Source organism: Lissotriton vulgaris, chromosome 4_1 (assembly GCF_964263255.1).
Source record: "Lissotriton vulgaris chromosome 4_1, aLisVul1.2, whole genome shotgun sequence".
Classification (NCBI taxonomy): domain Eukaryota; kingdom Metazoa; phylum Chordata; class Amphibia; order Caudata; family Salamandridae; genus Lissotriton; species Lissotriton vulgaris.
In genome coordinates this window covers 1,350,551,984-1,350,572,984 of record NC_141691.1, presented here as the reverse complement: position 1 = coordinate 1,350,572,984, position 21,001 = coordinate 1,350,551,984, and the positions used below count along the sequence as shown (strand labels likewise).

Here is a 21,001-nt window from a genome sequence, read left to right as displayed (position 1 = left end):
CATTAGCCTCGAAGGGGTTAAGCTATTGGCATTGTAAATGACAATGACTTTTACTTCCGTTTTAAAAACCAACACAAAAATAAAAGGCATTGCCATTTACAATGCCAATAGCTCAAACTCTCGCAAATGCGCGACCTATTGCATTGCAAATGCTTGTTATAACCAGGTCTTGTTTTTTCAATTACCTGTAACTAAACCAATTGCATTAAATTGTATTCAACTGCAATATACTAGCAAAGCACTATTATACTTATCTGTACCAGGCCTGGCTTTGTTCTAGAAATAAAAATACAACTAAATAATATTTTTATACAAAACAAAATTGGTCAGAGTTCAGTCTTTGAGTGTGTGAAACCATTTCTTGCTTTGTTCGCCATAAGTTGGCAGGGTATGCTCAGACGTGAGTCCCTTGCTCACTTTGCCACTGGATTCAAGCAAGCCTGGCTGAAGACGGCTGTAATGCCAGAAACCGGTCCTAGGAAGCTTGTTTCCGGTCCAGGGAAGGCATGGCTTGGCAGTTTGGGCTGGACTGTTCCCATGAGGCACAGGGTCAGACTGATTTGCATATGGCCATGTCTGAACTGGAATGGCAGAGTGGGCTAAAGAACGGTGATGGATTAAACCCAGATCTGTTGACTGGGTGTGTGTGTTTGATTGGTTCAGATGCTCCGTCCATCGCCACCCCCTTTTGTACCGCTTTATATGACAAATGGCAAACTGACTGACTCCTCGCCACTTATTTTGGGTTCTTCAAATGTCTTTAACTTTCATTAAACCTTCATGGTGTTCACTCCAATAATTACTAGCCTTTATTGTGAAGACTTAAGTGCTTTATATTTAAATCTGAAATGTTACCTAAATGTGAAAAGGATTAACAGAGCCATCAGAAGGGCTATACTATGACATTAGAGAAAAAGCGCTACATCTATCCCACAATTGGCTAAAACGGTGTTCTTTCATTTTTAATGGGTTTCAAGTACTAGTCAACAATAAGATGACATTTCTGATAATGTTCGTCAGTGTGCTTCGTGAATGCTGAGAATGGCAGCGTTGTATCCCAGCATCCAGGAATGAATGTTACGGGTCAATATTTACCATTAGTACTATTGGATGTACCTTTTGACTTACCTGCAGTTGACTGTATACTTACCTTGGAGAAGGATTTTCGTTTTACCGCCGACCACGCGCTTGCGAGGTGGAGTTTGCTTTTGGGTTATTTTAATGAGCCGATGGAGCTTATTTTCTCAATCCAACTCCAAGGTGCATAATCGCGGAAAAATGACGTAATCACGCGGCGTCACTGTCAGGCAGTATACTGTCTCCTTTCAATTTTGTTTTACGCTGGTTGCTGCTCTGCTCTAAGCGTAGCACAGCGTGGAGTTCTTCCCTATGCTCTGCGGGACCCACGAGAATTCTGTGTGAGGCCGTCTCAGGATGTTCGTGGCCCGGAGCATCGCGGCTGATCACAAGGACCTTATCCACGATGTGTCCTTTGACTTCCACGGCCGGAGGATGGCCACCTGCTCCAGCGACCAAAGCGTCAAGGTGTGCTGCGCGCGACCTGAGCGTCGCTTTCCCGCGCTCTCTGGCTAATGAGGGCGCCTGGGTTCCTCAAGGCACCAAAAGGGAGGGAGCGCGCGCCCTGGTGCTTTTGACTCGCCGTTTTACCTGGGGCAGATATACTTGTGTTACATCAATTTCTGGATTAGACACTTCAGCGCCGCAGCACTGGGCTTTATTTAGCGTGGCAAAGTGCGAATAGAACGTATGCATTTTCTTCTTACTTTCCCTTTATATTTTATAATTCCCTGCTGTGGCAGCTCGTCTCTTTATTATTGACGTGCCTCTTCATCGTGTTGCACCCTCCTTTGCTTGTCCTGGCCACATTAGGTTGCAGCATCTCCCGTCGCTTCTAATTTCTCTAGTGTACTTAATGGACAGTTTATTAGGAAAGGTATGGCCCAGTAAGGCACATAACCATTGAGCAGAATAGGCTTTTTTTAAAAAAAAACTTTGTTTATTCAAATTGCAGGATTATCACATTACAGTGGCATTTGAAATAAAACATTCTTTACAATCTTATAAAGTCAGGAGATTACACTGTATAGTACATCTTGTAGGATGTGTTTTTTCCATTTTAACAGATGAACAAAACTAATAGAGGCAAAACTCAGTACCTTTAAAAAACATATCGACCTGTATAAGCATTCATATGTAGTATTATCAGTCAACATTTGCACCACAGCAGGGTATGTGATGTTAATGCTGTACAGTGAGGAGGGACACAGAATTACATTTCCAGGCATAGGTGTAAACATATAACATAGAGTCGCAGGTAGTGCATTTGAGATGAATCAAACTTGAGTCAGGTGTAGGCACATAATGCTATATTACAGCTATCAATCAGAGCTCCACAGGTCAGCCTGACGCACCAGCACATTATCATTTCCCCCAATGTCATCCGCTTGTGTCTCAGGAGTAGTCTGTTAAGAATTGGGGGTGTGCGTTCTATCACAGCACCCACTGTAGGAATGGTTCCCAGATATTTCTTGGACGGGAAGCAGTGGGCATGAGTTCTCAGCAAAGATCTAGTTGCGTATGGCCGTATGTCATGTCAGCTAACCATGCAGCAAACGTGGGCAAAGTCCTGCACCCCCATCTCATAGCCACCTGGCGTCTTGCATACAGAAGCAATAAGGCATGGAGTTTGTGGTTCTTTGGTTCAGTGTCAATTACACAGCCCAACAGTCCAAGGCATGGGGAAGGGCCATCAGTTCTCATAAGGATTTGGTTTATCGCAGTAAAATTGGCGGACCAGTAATCAGCAATCGACGGGCAGCTCCAGGCTACATGTAGGAAGGAAGCATTCTCCGTACCACACTTCCAGCAAGCAGTGTCATCTTTCAGCCCCATACGGTGTAATGACACTGGCGTGCGGTAGAACCTGTGCAAAAATTTGAAATGTATCAGCCGGAGTTTGTAATTAGGGGAGAGTTCCATTAGCTGTCTGCAGCAGGACCACTGGTCTTCTGTCAGAGTTTCAACCAGTTCCGTATTCCATGTTTGCATGGATGTTGGTACCATGATAGGGGCTTGTTCCTGCATAGCGTTATACAATCGGGATACTAGTTTTTTGGGGGATGCTCTCGCTAACACATTTTGTAGAGCTTGTAATTGTGGTGGTTCGTCAGGAAACTGTTCCCAGAGCGCCTTACAGGACGATCTTAGCTTATGATAGGTGAATAGATCACTGAAAGACATGGGCGAGTCATCACCACCTGTCTGGGGGTCCTGAAACGTGCCATTCGGGTCTAGGTCAGCAAAGGTTCGCAATTGTACTCCACGCATGGAGATTTCACCCCCACTCTCAGCTAAACAGGGCATCATAGGGTTACCTCTCAGAGGGATCGACGGTGCATATAGGAGCGGGAGCCGAGCTCTCGCCACACCCATCTGTGCATATCATCCGTATCAATGTCTAGGGAGGGCCGCAGTGTTCTTCTATAAAGGGCAACGCTTAGTGGTAGTGGAGCCACCAAATCTAATTCCACTGCAACATGTGGTTGATAGGGCGTAGGATAGATCCAAAAATGCACGAATTGGGCCTGAGCACGTAATGCTTAAAGCTGCATGTCAGGTGGGCCTAGTCCCCCTTGTCGGAGTGGCAGTGTCAGAAGTGCCCAAGACAGCCTAGCCTGACCGCCCACACCAGCGACAGTAAGGAAGATCTCAGACAGGTGTGGAAATGTTTAGTCAGTGGGATTGGGATGTTTACAAAAAGATAGAGGAACTTTGGCAACACCACCATTTTCGCCAGTGCAATCCTCCCAGCTAGGGACAGAGGGAGTTCCGTCCAGATAGCCACCTTGTTCTCAAGCCAGTTCACCGATCTTCCAAAGTTTAAAGTCCATACGTCCTGTATGTTACGGCTAATCCAGATTCCCAGATATTTAACAGAGTCCGCTTCCCAACGAAGGGGGTAGTCAGAACTCACTTCGGGAGTATTATCTGTCAGTGGGAATGTAACCGATTTGACCCAATTGATGGAGACACCGGCCAAGCCCTCAAATTTTACAAATTCACGAAGTAAGGGATTCAGATTCACAGCAGGATTTACCACATATAGGGTGACGTCATCTGCGTATAAAGAAATTAATAGGCTGCGGGAGCTAAAACTAATGCCTCGTGCGGTGTGGTGTTGCCTTATTCTTGCTGCGAGGGGCTCCATTGCAATAGCGAATAGCAACGGAGACAGGGGGCATCCATGTCTCGTGCCACGCGATATGGCAAAGGGTTCAGAAAGCAGATCGTTCACTCTCACTCTTGCTCTAGGTGAAGTGTATGAGTCATATTAGATTAATAAATAAAGGACTGAACCCCATTTTGTTTAATATCCTAAATAGGTAAGGCCATTCGAGTGAGTCAAAGGCTTTCGTGGCGTCCAAGAACACCACAGCAGCCTGTACGTCTGGGTGGAGATAGTGTAGCACCGAGAATATAGTTCGTAAGTTGTGTGATGTTGCACGCCCCGGTATGAAACCGGATTGCGATTCGGCCCTCCTGACGGTTTTTGGGATTCTCACTTGAACCTCCCGGTACCTTATTGCAGGTTTCCCAAATCACTCGTCCCGGATTTCATATGTGTATCCCTGGACGTCTTTAAAATTCCCAACTGGAATTTTTGGTATTTTTGCTGCCATATCACAGGCCTTCACCTTTCTACAATCCCCCCCCTTAATTTGACGGAATTGGTGTTCACGTTCTGGACCCCCCTTAACGGTTAGTAGCGTACTGGCTACAGTCAGCAACTGTGTTATTCTTCACAGTGCCCTGAAGGCTTTCTATGCAGGCAATACACTGGTTGTCCTGATGATGATCCTTGACTTAGATAGGTTCGAAACGCCGTCGACAGTACATGTAGTCTAAACATGAGTTCACTATTATGTGACATAATTTAGTTTTTTCTACATGAGTCAAGCTAAATCAATTTTACTAATCGTGTAGCTGCTCAAAACATGTTAATTGCCTGAAAAACCCCTTACCTTTTGTACATTATTTGTTTGTCTAGCCTTGTTGGTTACAGGATTGTCTCCCACTGTATTTATGTTTGTTTGACATAATTTTCATCTTCTTACTGATTAAATTTGAGGTCCGGCTGGACTTCTCTTTTCATTATAGTGCATATTGTGGCCTATAATCATTTGATATTGTAAATTCCCTTGTAAGGACCGTTGTTGCCTTTTGATACTGATACCCTTAGTCCTTACCTACCAAGTGGGTTCCCTTGTTCTTTCAATACCATTGGGAGTAATGGCTGCAGTCTCTCAGCGATTATTTTTGCGTAGATTTTCACGTCAACATTTATAAGGGATAGAGGTCTATAAGAATCTAGCGACTGACTGTCTTTATCCGGCTTTAAGAGTGTTATAATCAGGGCTTCGCGCATGGACTCCGGCAGAATTTCTGCCTCTAGGGCTTCAGCAAAGACTGCATGTAAACGCGGGGCCTGTTCATCCACGTAAGTCTTATAAAAGGCCGTGGTAAGTCCATCAGGGCCGGGGCTTTATTTAAGGGAAGACCTTTTATGACCTTGGCAATGTCCTGAACTGTAACTGGGATGTCCATGTATTTGCGATGTGCACTGTGGAACCATACTAAGGCAATCATATCTAGGTATGCGTCAAGGGATTCTGGTGTCATTGCTTGTCTGGACGTATAGAGATTGGAGTAGAATGCTGCAAAAGTGTTTAAGACTGCCTCTTGTCCCACAACTATCTTCCCGTCCGGATTTACAATGGAGTGTATGTACGTGGTCGGTGGCCGGGTGGAGATGAGTCGGGCTAATGTTCTGCTGGGTCTATCACCCTCACCGTATCTACGGGCCTCTGCTTGTTTACCTAAGAATTTTAATTCTCGTTGCACCTCTTCATTAAAATCTAGGAGTTTAGCTTTGATTTGCGTAGCTATTTCAGGTGTGGGTCTCTCACAGAAGCGTGACTCCATTTCCCTCAGCTCACCCTCCAACTTGCTTAATGTGTCTCTAACTGCTTTGAGGACCCCCGCTTGACGCGCAATGCACTGCCCCCTTATGATCACTTTAAATGCATCCCACAAGACAGATTCCGTGGAGACCGACCCCAAGTTTGTTTCAAAGTATTGTACTATGTCTGTTCAGATTTCTTCGGTAAAGGCCGTATCCAACAGCGCATGTTGCGGCAAGCGCCAAGTGAAAGCGCGAGTGGGAGTACCCGGCACTTTGATTTCTAAAAGGCATGGAGCGTGGTCGGATAGTGATCTGGCCAGATTACATACATTGACTGTCCATGTAGCCACATCCGGTGTTACCAGCCAGTAATCCAGTCTCGACCAGGCAGCATGATATCTTGAGATACAGGTACCTTCCTTCACGTTTGGGTGTCTAGACCTCCATATGTCTAACAATGAGCCTTCCTTAAGAATATCTGTCAATGCGTGTCTTGCATGTGGGTGCAGTGGCCTGGATGTGCCTCTGCGATCCAAGGCATCATTCAACACAACATTAAAATCACCTCCCCAGATTATCGTTGAGCAATCCATCAGCGCTATTTGTGCCCAGATAGACCTGAAAAAATCTGGATCATCAATATTCGGACCATATACTGCCGCCAACACCAATGGTTTCCCCATAAGGGTACCGTATACCACAACATATCTACCCTCCGGGTCGCTATGTATTTTATGTTCTTTCCAATCTATGCCTCTGCGCACTAGTATGGCCACACCTCGAGCATAATTCGAGTATATGGCGGAGTAGACGGAACCCCATCTAGAGTGTTTGAGTCTAGGAGATGGTGTGGAGTTAATATGCGTCTCTCGTAAGAAACAAATATCTCTTTTATGTCGCAGTAGGTACCCATGCATTAGTCTCGCCTTCCTGCTATCACTAAGACCACGAATGTTCCAAGTTAATACCTTTGTCACCTCCATCTATATGCTAATGTCTCTGCAGTTGTACGTTAGTTGACTTACTACATGTCTGATTTCAATGATTACATAGACTAAATCATAATAGTACTGATCCAATGCCAAACAACCCCAACCTCCCCCCACCCGCAGCAACCCCCCCAATCAGGTTGTGATGAATCCCCCCCCAGACTTACGCATAGCGTAAAAACAGTGAACCGTTATAAACATTGGGATACACCCATTGGAGGCGTGGTATCCTGAGCATACACCCCTGTTTGCACAGGGTGGCTGCGCAATTTGGTCTAGGCTGCTACTATCAAATACTTGTATATCGTGTCAACTCGGAGGCTTATCAGAAGGGCGTGCAGGCATATCCATTGAACTAGCTTTTTGAGCCCATAGGTACTCATTACAGCAAATTCTACATATCCGCAGTGTCCAATAGTACATTACGGAGTATGGAATGAAACGACCTGTCGGAAGAGGTAATAACTTTCAGATCATATGTAGGTGCCAACCTAAATCAATGACCGATTCCATCGGGCCTTGATCACTAAGGCGATCCTCTTCGCCTCCCAGCCGCGCCATTTTCCTATTTGTCCTTGCGCCACATATGTTTTGCAAATTTCAAAGCAGATGAGCGTCAGTGAAATAATGTGTGGTACCATCATGCGCCACACATAGATTCGTCGGGTACAAAAGGGAATATTGTATTTCCGCTTGTAAGAAGAGTCTCTTAGCCGGTAGGAATTCCTTTCGCGCCGCCTGCACTAATGGGGTGAAGTCAGGGTAAAATGAAATGGCATTACCTTTGTGTGTTATTTTCCCCTTCTCACGAGCCAGGCGTAGTATGAGATCTCTGTCCTGGAAATTAAGAAGTTTGGCAAGTATAGGCCGTGGCGTCGATCCCACAGGTGGTTTCTTACCCAGTGCCCTATGTGCTCTTTCAGCGGTGAATACCTGTGATAGATTCGGGTCAAAGATTTCGTGCAGTAGATCCGTTACAAAAAGTTCAATTTTTCCAATGGCCGTGGTTTTTAGGAATTCCGGTTATGCGAATATTACATCTTCGGGAACGCGCTTCCAAGTCGTCTGCCTTTGCGCGTAGAAACTCAATCTTTTTTCCCATGTTGGTAATCTGCTGTTTGGTCTCCTGCTGAAATTCACAGCATTCCGTGTGTCGGTTCTCCAGGCAATCCAGTCTCGTTTCATGTGTGCCGACCTGAGCCTTAACCGCCTCGAGCTGGGACGTCATGTTGTCAAGTTTGGTGTCAATGCTTTTAAGGCTCGAGCGCACTTCCAGCATCAATGCTCTGACGTCAATGTCTTGATCAGTTCGTGGCGCAAGATGGTCCGCAGCCTCCGGGACCGGTTCATTCTGCCTGGCTTGACGTTTTTGCTCAAACGTGAGCTTCGGTTGTCTAGGGTCACCCTTGCCCATCTTGCGTTATCAATAGGGCCTCGGTTGTGCACCTCTTCCCAGCCTCTGCAGGGGTTGGCGAATCAGGACGTAGTATTGGCACAAGCTTGGATGTTAGCAGATGGCGGTTGCTCAACACGCAGCCCCAAGTATCTCCGTCCAATCAGCGAGCCAGCAGATCATTTGTATATACCTCTGCGTCCTGCACCCTGTATATGGCCGTCCTCTTAGGAGCTCTGTTTTCACGGGTAGTAGCACCTCAGAGGCGAGGATAAATTAGACCGGATCTGACAGCCAGCCCTCGTGTTCCACTTTGCAGTAGCCCTCAGTACAAGGTCTAATTAGTACAGATACAGAAAGACATGAGGCATGAATGTCACTTTTTATGAAACGGGCTGCCTGTATCCACAGGTGGTATGTATGGCAGATACTCCTTCCCACTCACCCCGGCTCACCGTAGTTGCACAGTTGATGCCCCGGGGCGGCTAGCAGTACCGGCTCAGTTACGTGCTCCGGCTTCGCCTAGAGTTAAGTACAGCAAGGCCCGATCCAGCCATTCTTCAAAATGGCGGTGCGCCGCTTTAACTGCTTGTGTCCTTTACTGCCACGCCAGGCGACATGCATAGAGTCCCCGGAGCAGTGCTCTCAATCGGCCCGGTAGATATTCTTGCCAGGTATTCAAGGTGTGCTTACTTCGCGCCCGATCGCCGAGCGTCTCTCAGTCGGGCCCGACCCAAAATGGCGGTCAGCCTGCTCCGCAAGAGGCAGGCAAAGTTCAGGGGACAGCCTTATTTTTACTTCCCGGCATTCGGATATGGTTTTCCTCTAGCGTATGTGCCCTAGATATGCTTCCGCTGCTGCGTCCCGCTCACCTCTTCAAACCCGGGGCTTCCGGAGTCCTGATTTCAAGTCCGATCCGGTAGGCCCTCTCATCCCCGGACTGCAGTATTTTCAATCGCCCGAACAGGGCTCCATAGCGGGCGGGCCCTTTCTCCAGTCACCCTCCGGTGATTTTCACGGAGCCGATAACTTTTGCTCGTTGCACTTCTGGGCTTCAAAACTTCGCACACTGCTGCCCCGACCTCCGCCACCCTTTGATGTAAGAATTTGGGTTTTGTCTCGCAGTCCAGACAGGATATTTTCAGGATTTATAGCGCAGCCGGCAGAGCTCGCTTACAAAGCGGCCATTTCGCTGCTCGGCTAGCCCCCCCGAGCAGAATAGGCTTAATTCAGGGATAGTATGGCATGTAATGTACAGGATGGAGGATAATGAGAGGATCATTTGAAAGGAAGGAAGAACAGAAGATTCCATCTATATAGTAGGAAGATACTTTTTAGAATTGTATGCAATCTGAGGTTACAGAACGCGTAGAAATAAGGATTCATGGCTGTTGTCAGTAAGCAGGTGCTGTGTCGTTGCATCCTTGCTCTTTTTTGACCGGTGATGGCATTGGTTTCATGTGAACATTAATCTGTATTTTTGCTCCAGTCACAGATATCGTAGCGAGGAAATATTGGGACATCTCAACAAAGTGCAATCATGCCTAAAATACACATATTCCAATAATCATAGTAACAATGTTATTCAGTATTTGAGTAAAGTGCAATGCATTGACAATTTTTGGATAAAGTGCAGATACGTCAAGAATAGACTCTATCAAACAAAAACAAAAAAAAAATATATATATATATATTTAGCAGCTAAATACCTGTATCTGTGATCCCTGAAGGAAAATATTGGGCCATTTTAACAAAATACAAGCGTGCCTAAAATACACATATTGAAAAAGTCCTAAAAACAATGTTATTCGATATTTGAGGAAAGTGCAATACATTGAAATTTGGGGAGGGGGGTAAAGTGCAAATGTACCAAGAATATGCATATGTGCATCCCCACAGGGAAATAGTTGGATATTTCAACAAAGTGCAAGCGTGCCTAAAAATACACACGTTCTGATGATTCTAGCTACCATGTTGTTCTATATTAAAGGAAAGTGCAAAACATTAATCTGTTCTAAATAATCCAAAACTGTGCAGGAGCACCCTATTCGAGGGCGGCCTCAAGGAGCAAACAGTGTTCACGTAGAAGCGCGACAGCAAGCTGGCAGGCGGCTAGATGAGGCTTCATCAACAAAATCTGTGGCCAGACGCGTTTCAAGAGTAAGAACTCTCTTCTTCAGTGGCATGATACATGGACTTCTGAAAGCGCTGTTCAAATGCGCACTTAAGTGAAAACACCTGCCGGGTTGGGCGGAGCCCGCCGCCCGGCATCCTGGATCTTGTAGTGCGCATAGTCTTGCTGCAGTGAGCACGCCAATTCAAAGGTCCCAATTGATCAATGTTCTCTCAAGTAGGTTTGATGGGGGCATCAGTTCGACACCTGCCCTGCTTCTCTGCTGCCAGCGTGATGGAGCAGACACTGCCCTGCAACAGCGCCTGTCCCGCTCCTTCCTGTTCTAAATAATGTACATGTATGGCAAAAATAAACGTTATTCGATATTTGAGGAAAGTGCAATGCATTAACAATTAGTAAATAAAGAGAAAATGTGCCAAGAATATGCTTGTTTTAATATTCCTATAAAAATGTGTATATATATTTCTTTCCTAACAACCATGTTGTTCGATATTTAAAGAAAGTGCAAACATGAATCTATTTTAAATAAAGTGCAAATGTGCCTAGAATGTTTTTTATATTTCCTGAAAACAATAGTTTTTCTGTTAGTAAAAACGATAATTTTTTACAGCTTTAATAGAGTGGATCAGTCTGGATTCTACGCTCTACCTGTTAACGAAAACCTTCTACCAAGTATGAAATACAAACACATGTTAATTTTTAAGGCAGACCTTATTAAAAACTAATATTTAATTTTGTTTACCAGATCTTATGTTGATGCATTTTCTTTTTCCTCCATAAACTTCCTTGTGGTATTGAATCTTTTAATGCCCCTACCCTTTTTGCAAATTTCTCCTCAAACTTCTTCGTTCGGCTCATCTTATTTTGCTACTTCTTAAACATTGGTACTCTGGTTGTCTTCCAATTCTGCAAGATCAGAGATCGAACTTCTGAAGAGGCAATCGTAATAAATGATTCAGCCCCTTTATCCAATGGCAAATTCTGCCTCTGCTTAAAAAAGCCAAAGAGTGCTATGCAATGCCATGCCTGCCTCCGGTTCAATCCTTCTTTGCAGTCCTAATCCTGGAGCTGCAAATATTTGTCTCCAAAACCGTTCAGCCCTGGGGTAGGTAAAAAAAAAGTATGTGTCCAATCACCCTCCCCAAGCTGCTGGCAGTGAAAACAACGATTCCCCCTTCTGGATACATTCTATGAAAGCTGCTGGCAGTGAAAACAGCGATCCTTCAGTTTTGGATACATTCTATGAAAGGCCTTGGGAGGATAGTATGCCACCCAGCGCGATAAAAAAGACATTCTCTTAAACTTTGCGGCTCTAGGGGCCTTATTACCTAATTTTGAGATTGTATGTCTGCTACTTGACCGGAGAAAAGGTTAATTGTATTGTATGCATAATCTTTTCGCCGAACTTTTCACCGAAAGGCATTCCCCTTGGCATCGCAATAATCTTTACCATTTCCCAACCCCCCCTTAACTTTGATCTAGGAGCAGCTGATATTGGGGAGGAACCTACATTAGACTGATGGCAGCATTTTTTTCAATAAGTGCACAATCTGCTGATATCCCCCCAAAAAAGAGCTTACACATATTCCCACACCTATCTTAAAGGTCCTGCCAAGTTATACTGTTCCCTCTTATAAAGAAATGTCACAGTTCTTTAAAGCCATTTGAATTCCAAAACCTTAAATGGCTATTTTGTATTTGTAGTCTCGAACTTTGCATTCACTAAGCTGCAAATATTCCTATCCTACTGACTGAGCTTTCACAGAATAAAAGGTTTGAAGTCTCTGTCTATATTCCTGCATTGTTTTATACCTCGTCTTTTTTGGAATGAAGCTGTGACCCGGCACCCTTCACCATCTTAACTAAAAAAAAAAAAAAAATACACAAAAAATCGGCAATCCAGAGACCTCTTAGCATCTTTTGACTGAACTAATATGTCTAAAAGAGGGGCTTCATAATATGTAACTTATCTGAGGCAGGGCCAGAGCCCCCTGGTTAATATGTAAATAAGTAGCTGGAGCACTGAAATTTAAACTCAAGACTTTAAAAATAAAAATATATATATATTCTTTTCAAAGCATTGGAAAAGTGCCTCCAGTTCTTTAAGTTCTTCTGATTTTAATCGGCACATTAGTAAAAAGAAAAAGCAATGGGGGTTTTATAATTTTTATCAGTCCAATTTGCCCTATTATTTATCAGCGGAAAAAGTGATCATCTATCCAATATGTCTTTGATCTTTTTCATTCATCATCACTTCATAATTCAATTCCTAAAGTTCTGCATAGCGATTGGTTACATTTATCCCCTAGTAACAAATTGGTTTGGGAAGCTTGCAGCTGAAAGTGTATTGGGTTATAATAAACTGCACATAATGAACTTTGCTTCAGTACGTGTTATGGAAGAAGCGGTTCGGATGGCCCGCCATAACATGAGAAACTCAGGAAAGTGCACTACCTTGCAGGAGGAAAATTAAATGGGTGAAATAGAAAATTAATATGGATTACAAAAGGATTATATAAAGGTTGAAAAGAAAAATGGTTTAAAACATGGATGCAAACGCAAATATGCTGTTGCCACTGGTTCGGGGCTTAAACTGGCCCAGAGTTATGATCTCCATATCTGGTGTACACCAGTAGTAGCGATTTTGTATGCCATGACCTTGAACTGATAACATCCGTGTGCACAAAAGGAACAGTAAGATAGTATTGCACATACATTGTATGTGTGGGGCTCTGTGTGTGGGGCTCTGTGTGAATGAAAATGCAATAGGTCTCGCATTTGCGAGCGATTAAGCTATTGGCATTGTAAATGACAATGCCATTTATTTATGTTTTAAAGACAAAAACATGAATAAAAATAATATCATGAGCAATGCCAATAGCTCTAACTTTAAGAATGCCGAGACATTGCATTGTAAATGCCTGTTGACTGAGTGACTAACAGTCCTCCCAAGATTAATTTTTAATTAATTAATTAATTGTGGGTTTGTAATGCGCTAGAATCGACTCCCGAAGGCGTATCTCTGCGCAGTAGACCGCTGGGGAACCCGTCCTGGCTTTCCCTGTGAGATGGTCCCTACTGGGTATCTCCAAGGTGAAATCAGGCATCCCCGGCGTATGTGGGGGGCCGTTGTGCAGATGAGGCAAGCTAATGCCCAGAGTTGCCGAGTGTGATCCCTGGTTAGAGTAGGCACCGAGGTGAGAATTATCGAGTCCGCTGACCCTGGTCCACGACCCTGCCGCGTCGGGAATTGAACCCTGGTCCCAGGCCGTCCTCTGCTCTCGGGTCTGCCGCCTCTAACCAGTGAGCCACACCACTCCGTGATTTTTTTTTCCAGCAGTCAATGGGTGTGCATGTGTGTTCTTGCTTTCCCCATGGTTTGCTAGAATTCACATCCCTCCCCTCTATTTTGCCTTGTTTGAATAAAGAAAAGAAGCAAGGTGATGGAAGGAATGCTTTAAGTAACCCCAGCCACTGGCAGTTGCTTTGGGCCTCAGTCAACATGGTTTTTTGTCCCCTATGCCGTTCTAGATAAAGACCCGCCTTCTGCTATTCAGTATAGTAAAATGTACTTGCAGTGATCTGCTACAAAAGATCTCGTCTTCCAGAGGCCCATAAATCTGCTCTCTGGGCTGCTACAGAGACCATACCATGTTGGCCAGAGACTCTAGTCCAGTTCCAAATGGTTTTAAGTTTATGGCACGCTTGCTTTTTCCTTTAATTCTGGCACTTCTTCAGACAGCGGTTATGTTCTTTTAAGTTCCTACAACTAGTCCTCTGTTATTTCTTAGCTGGCTCACATGCAACAGGCTTTTTAAATTCCGTTCAGTTCTCTGTGTGAGATGAAAAACAATGAAGCGTGCAGAATATATAGAGTGAAAATATTAAATTCATTGTTTATTTTCGATGCACTGTAAAATGTTTGCTTTTCCTCCGGTATTTCCAGTTTCCGTTCTGTACAAACAATCATTGGCACATCCAGTAACGTTGCACGAATAAATGCAAGGCCTTTTGGCTTTGCCAGTGCTTGTGTTTAAAACTGCTGATACCATTTTTTTACATTCTCTATGCTTTCCCCCCGTACATTTATGGTGCTTTTGTAAACATAATGCTACTGATTTAAATCCATTTCATTTTCTTTATAGGTGTGGGACAAAGGTGAAAATGGGGATTGGCACTGTACCGCAAGCTGGAAGGTAAGGGTTTGTTTTAGTGTTTCTGTTGACATTGTAGGCTGTTTACCCCTTAAAGATGGTAGTTTGCAGCCATCAGTCTTTTTGTTGTGTTAAGATTATCTTTCACACAACGAACCTCAGATAAGTAAGTTGGCAGTATAAATAGCTTTGCTGTTTGGTGCTCTCCTTTTCGAATATGTGGCTTCGTATTCTGTGTCATGCAGACATTTCTAGAAATGACTGCTTAATGTTGTGAACGTCCAGTTCTACTGATGCTGTGAGGGAAAATTTTAGGACTGATAATGAGCTGTTCTTGTAACATCCGGTCACTACGTTGAGTTATTATCATTATTGAGCAAGTGTTTGTACCAGTTTAGGGATCCACAGGTCACCACATTGTTAGTGATCCTTTTGACCCTATCCAAACCATGTCTGAATTAAAATGGGACTTAACATAATATGTTGTAGTTGAAGCAGAAACAACATAGCCACCAATTTAAGTTTGCAATATGACTCCATGTCTCGTGCGCACCTTTGTTTCATTTCTGGGCTTTTGTTATTAATATAATTCTTTTGACTTGTGATCTCTTAGTGGGTTCAAATGAACTAAGATTGCAATTCTCAGAAGGCACCGATGGGGGTAAATTAAAGGTTAGTACTTGGAACCAATGTGATCTTGTGAAGTCCCTAAAATGTTTACACCCATTTGTCTGGTTAAAGAAGGATACATAAGTTAGAAATCTATATGGAACAACACAGGTTGACTATTCAGACCATCTGGTGTTGTGTCCAGCTCCCACATGTTATTTGCAAAGTATTAAATAGTATTGTCTGATCTTGTGAATTATAGTGTTTAACATGGCATCCAGGTATGTTAGGAATATCTGTTATCTGAGTTAATACCATGATCAACATTTCTGAGTAGTAAAATATCTGAGCTTGTGCTGGATCATAGAAGAGAGATACTATAATATATTACATGTCATCAATTATGTAGTGTAGTTCTAGTACGGCTAGAATTTCCACAGGAAGAGTATTTTTTGTATTGCAATAAAGTTAATGCCATTTGGCGAATCTGCACAAAATTTTACAAAAAACTTCATCCACCGCGGCTCCTTCGTGATAAGGTTTGCACTGATCTCTTAAGCAAGAGCCGAGTAAAGGTTTGGGACATTGATTTCCTATGTTAATTTTCCAGGGCATTTTACTTTCCAATACAAAAAAAACAATGGAAAGGAATTACATCAAAATGGCAAAAAGTTAGAGCTTTAATCAAAGTCCGCTTTTTCGGTCGAGGACCGGAAATGCTGGCTTGCCAGCTTCCGGGAGGAGATCGTATGCTGTGTAGTAGACAGTTTAGTCCCGCCTCTCAGCTCCGTTCGCTTCCATTGGCTGGCTTCCTAAACAGAGGCCAGCCATTGGAAGAGAAGTGAGTCATTCCAAACAAGCCCCGTCTTTTTCGGATTTGGGGGCGTCATTTTTGCTGTTCTTTAGCTCGTGACGTTGTCCGTCACTCAGGACAGCAAAATACGCCCCCAAATCCGAAATTTTAGAAGCTCGAGGCAGCCATTGTTGCCCAGCCGGCGCCGAGTACGGTGATGCTGCCGCTTTCCACCCACACTAGTGTCGCTTCCTCTGCTCTGACACGGGCAGTCAGGTAAGTTTTCTTTTTTTTAAAATGTATTTTTTAACGCCCCGCGCCAGGCCCGGCCCCTCCCCCCGCCAGTCCCGTCCCCCTGCGCCACTCCCGTCCCCCCGCGCCAGTCCCGTCCCCCCTGCGAGTTGTAGGGAGAGAGGATCCACCGGCGGAGACGCGTCCACGCAGACTGTGCAGCTTCATGTTAAAGCAACGGTAGCTTTAAAAACCGCGGCAGATGTCCCTGACTTCCTCTATCTGCGCATTAATAAATGTGCTTGTGTACCGCACCGGAGCGGGTGGCGCGGCTCTCAGACTTCTATCCCACGCTTTAATGTGTTACGAGAGCGGCTATAAAGCGACCACGGCTCACGGTGGCTCCATCCAACGACCGACCGCAGGCGACAAGATGCAGTGGGCCGCCGCTCTCTGGCTGTGTCTCCTCCCGGGCTTCGTCCGTGGTGTGCCGCTGCTGGAACCCGGTAAGCAAAATAAAACAGATACAGTAACACTAACGTCCAATAAACTGAGGGGGCTCTGCCCTCCTGGTCCAGCCACTTCACGGTGAACTACCCCTTGAGAGGGCCCTCTGCCCCAGCCACGTGAGAAGACACAGCCTCGAGGAGCAGTCACAGGAGCGTCTGCTGCCCTCTGGGAACAGTCATATGAGGGTGCTGCCCCTCTGGTCCAGGCATTTGATGGGGCGCGCTCCTCAGTGAACAGTCATTTGATGGGGCGCAGGATCTTGGGTCCAGTCACATCAGCCTTATTTTATTTGCAGATCCTCAAACAGAATAAATGTGTCAGATGGCCTATAAATACATATCCCCTGCTGTTCACCTGAGAAAGTTGGTGGGAAAATAAACATCCCACCATTATATTTGTGGCAGCCAGTAGAGTAGATCATCGTAGGGATTATCCTATATCATGCACAAGGCACTTTTGTTTCATCTGTGGGCGGGGGGGGGCAGAGAGGGAAGGGAGAGTGAGAGAGGGGCAGGGTAAACTGAGGGCTGTATTGATGCACCGAGGATGGTGGGTGCCTAGTTTTTTTAATTACAGAGATTCAAAGGTTTAATGCAGAGGAAGGAGTGTGTAGTGAGCTTAAGTGTGAGGAGCATGCAGAGTGAAGGCTCGGAGGGTGCAGTGAGGGTCGGGAGGGACAGAGAGGGCTGAATTGAGTGCGCCAGTGCAGAGGGAAGTGCTGGACGGTGAATGTGTTGCAGTGAGGGTTGTAGTGAGTTCTGGAGTGGAAGTCTGATTCTGTGAGGATTTAGTGAGTGCTGGGGGTGAAGGTTGTAGTGAGTTCTGGAGTGGGAGTGTGTTCCAGTTAGGTATTAAGTGAGTGTTGGAGGGTGTGTGTTTTGCAGTGAGGGTTGTAGTGAGTTCTGGAGTGGAAGTCTGATTCTGTGAGGGATTTAGTGAGTGCTGGGGGCGAGGGTTGTAGTGAGTTCTGGAGTGGAAGTAAGATTCTGTGAGGGATTGAGTGAGTGCTGGGGACGAGGGTTGTAGTGAGTCCTGGAGTGGAAGTGAGTTCTGGAGTGGAAGTCGGATTCTGTGAGGGATTTAGTGAGTACTGGGGGCGAGGGTTGTAGTGAGTTAGGGAGTGGAATTCTGTGAGGGTTTTAGCGAGTGCTGGGGGTGATGGTTGTAGTGAGTGCAATAGGTCATGCATATGCGAGCGATTAAGCTATTGGCATTGTAAATGACAAAGCCATTTATTTATGATATAAAAATAAAAAGATTTGTCATAAGCAATGCCAATAGCTCTACCTTTAATAATGCCGAGACCATTGCATTGTAAATGCTTGTTGTAATTTGGTATGAATCTGTTTAGCCACTTGAGACATTTGTGTTTAAAAAGGTGCTTGGGTTGTGCTTGAAGGAGTTCAAAAGTGAGTTGTGCGGAATGGAAAATGGAAAGAAAGAGCCCTCTGATTCAGCAATGGAGCTTATTTCTTCAGTTGGCCATTTCAAGATTGCTACAGTACAGACTAATCTGAATGGCTGATCACAACTCGGAAGGGGAAGTTTCATCTGCCATTACAGAAATCGTTAGCTCTGTCCTTGTGTCCTGAAAAGGTTTTGTAAAAATACTATAACGGGATAAAGGGCCAAGATAGGGATACCCTCATCCCTTGGTACTTGTGGGTCGTACCCAGAGGTACCTCCCACGAGCCAAAGTTAAAAGAAAAAAGTACTGCCGGTTCTACAGTACTCCTGCTGGACCCAGCACGTTTTTTGTGTGTTTTTTTTTTTGTTTTCTAAATATTTTTTTATTTATTTGTTTTAGATAGCATAAGCATACAGTTATCATAACAATAACTTTGGTCACATATGGTATATTCATCAAGGACAGCATTACATTGGCTTAGATATGTCCATATAAAATCAGTCAACAAAGGAGAAACAGTCATTTCCATATCCCGACATAAGTACAGTGATAACATGTTGGATTCAGATCTAGTGGGTTTTTCAGTGTGGGATGGTACCGGCGTAAACATTTATTGATGAAATGGTCTCATGGCATTCGTCTGGCAGGTCCAAACCATAGTACGGCCTCCAGGGACCCCATACTTAACTTTCGGGGGCAACCTCTGCTGTTATTTGTAGTATGTTCAGCAGCCATGTAAAGATCCACCCCCCTTCTCCACTCCTGGACTGTAGGGATATCGTCTGTAACCCACCACCTAGCCACATCGCGCTTGGCCACCACTAGACCTAAGGAACTGATGAGCACTATTAACATCACTTGGAATGCCCAAGAGGACAAACCTGGTGTCATCTGGCAATGGCACTACCATAATAGCACCCAACTCCTCAATGATTGCCCTCCAATAGACCTGCCTGGCGGGGAAAACCCATAATGGAAGAAGTCCCCTTTGGTTTCTCAACATTTAGGGCAGTATAGAGAATCTGCCCTACGCCTCTTGTGTAATTTCTCTCTGACATAGTATATTCTGTGCAATTATTTTATTGAATCGGGCGTAATCTGGCTTTATTAGCTACCTCTCTAGGGTGCATTAGGGCTGCCTCCAGTCCATATCCTCCAGGGCTCCCAAGTCCCTCTCCTATCTCTTTCGCCGTCTCCCAAGATTATCAAACATATTATTATTTATTGTTTTATATGTAAGAGAAAGGGTTTGTAAGTACCTCCTGTAGTAACCTCCCCTCCAGTGGTGCGTATTATTATTATTATTATTGGATTTTTATATAGCGCACGCATAGCTACCCAGGGGCGTCCCAGCGCTTCAGGGAAGGCTGTACTTGGTATACCCTCAGCAAGCCATGTGTGGCATAGTTGTGCGTACTTGGTGAATTGGGAATTATGGAGCTTATGTTCTATACAGAGAGTCGACCAGGACTAGAGTTTGCCTCTGTCGACAATGTAATCTATTGTTGAGACCCCCACCAGGCCCCAAAACTTCGAGCCACCCCCCTTTCCATAATGGCGTTGCCTTGGTGACCGTATGCAACCATCCCATAGTCCTTGTCTCCTTTTCCCACACCTCCTGGGTGACCTGTATGGTGGGCAGTAGTCTGGAAACTCCTTTACTTCCGTAGAGGTAGTGTAACTGGGTGTGGGGTTCCAGTAATTCCCTTTCTAGCCTATACTTGGGATGATCTTGCGACATGTGTGTCCATTCATCAATAGGAATCAAATGTGCAGCCTAGTAATAAGCTTCTTGTCTGGTAACTCAATCCCTTCATTTTAGGGGTTGCGTTGTAATGCCTTTAACACTTTTCTAGGATCCTCCCTGCAATATTAGTGACCGGATGTCTCCCTCCAGTCCGGTGAACGCTGTCCAAGGGAGTGGGTGATGGGTATTTAGAAGCCCGTAGAGTAGTTGTGGTCGGGTAATAGTTTTAAAAATAGCTGCCCGCCCAAGCAAGGAGAGGGGAAGATCTTTCCACCTCTCTGCGTCTTCCTTAAACTTCGACAGTACCTTCAAAAGATTTTGGTGTCAACATACTTCTAAGTAGAGTAATAAAAATACCAAAGTATTGAAAGCCTACAGCAACCACCTTTAAGTCCCCGGACAGAGGCGGCCATGTTTGAGTCTGGCCGGGATAGTGCAGCGTTGACTTATTTCATTTGATTTTTGTCACCTTTCGGTTACAAGAAGGGAAGGAGCCAAGACTAGAGGGCGACTGATTATCTCTTTTATTGCGGGTTACAGACTGCTGAACACAAAATAAAGTCTTAAGTCAGACACGTTAACAAATGTCCGGGGCAGGTTTGTGGTCCTCGGGGCTCTTCCTGGGTCGCGTCCGGGACACTCCAGCACATGGAAGGAAAAGAAAAGAACGAGGCTTTTAGTGTACTGTACACTTTTAGAAACTCTTGGAATAGGGAGGGAGTGAGGGAAAAGCCAGAACCTCCACCACATTCAGTGACTTGCAAACTGCTCTGCTAAACGAGGTGCCCCGGTGCTTGCAGGGTCTCCTACCCGGTCCCTCCCTTCTTAAAATGCAACAATGAACCCAAACGAGCACGCACCTGGGAAAGCCACGCGTCCTCCTTCGCGTGGCTGGGCGAAACGCGGTGTCGTTGGCCTCCTGGCTTTACAGCTGCCTCCGTCCGCTTCTCCTCGGTCGCCAGCCCGGCACCTTCTCTGCTCCTGGTGTCGGCTCTCTCCAAGGACTCCGTCTCCACGGTGCTTTCCGCCTTCCCGGTCGCGTTGGCCTCC

The 21,001-nt window shown here is 45.1% G+C and overlaps 1 protein-coding gene across 5 annotated transcripts in view; it reads left to right on the top strand.

Annotated features, from left to right (window-relative positions):
* The first annotated feature begins 1,259 nt into the window (after positions 1-1,259).
* Positions 1,260-21,001, top strand: part of SEH1L (SEH1 like nucleoporin) — a 151,622-nt gene continuing 131,880 nt past the window's right edge. For 4 of the 5 annotated variants that reach the window (XR_015309904.1, XR_015309903.1, XM_086965573.1 and 1 more), the window contains exons 1-2: positions 1,289-1,545; positions 14,645-14,695. Coding sequence is in view for 3 of the 5 variants with exons in the window: in XM_086965573.1 (XP_086821699.1) it covers positions 1,435-1,545; positions 14,645-14,695 (162 nt within the window). In the remaining 2 variants the exon portion in view is untranslated. Of the gene's footprint in view, positions 1,546-14,644; positions 14,696-21,001 lie in introns of all 5 variants that reach the window. The other variant, XM_086965575.1, reaches the window with a different exon arrangement.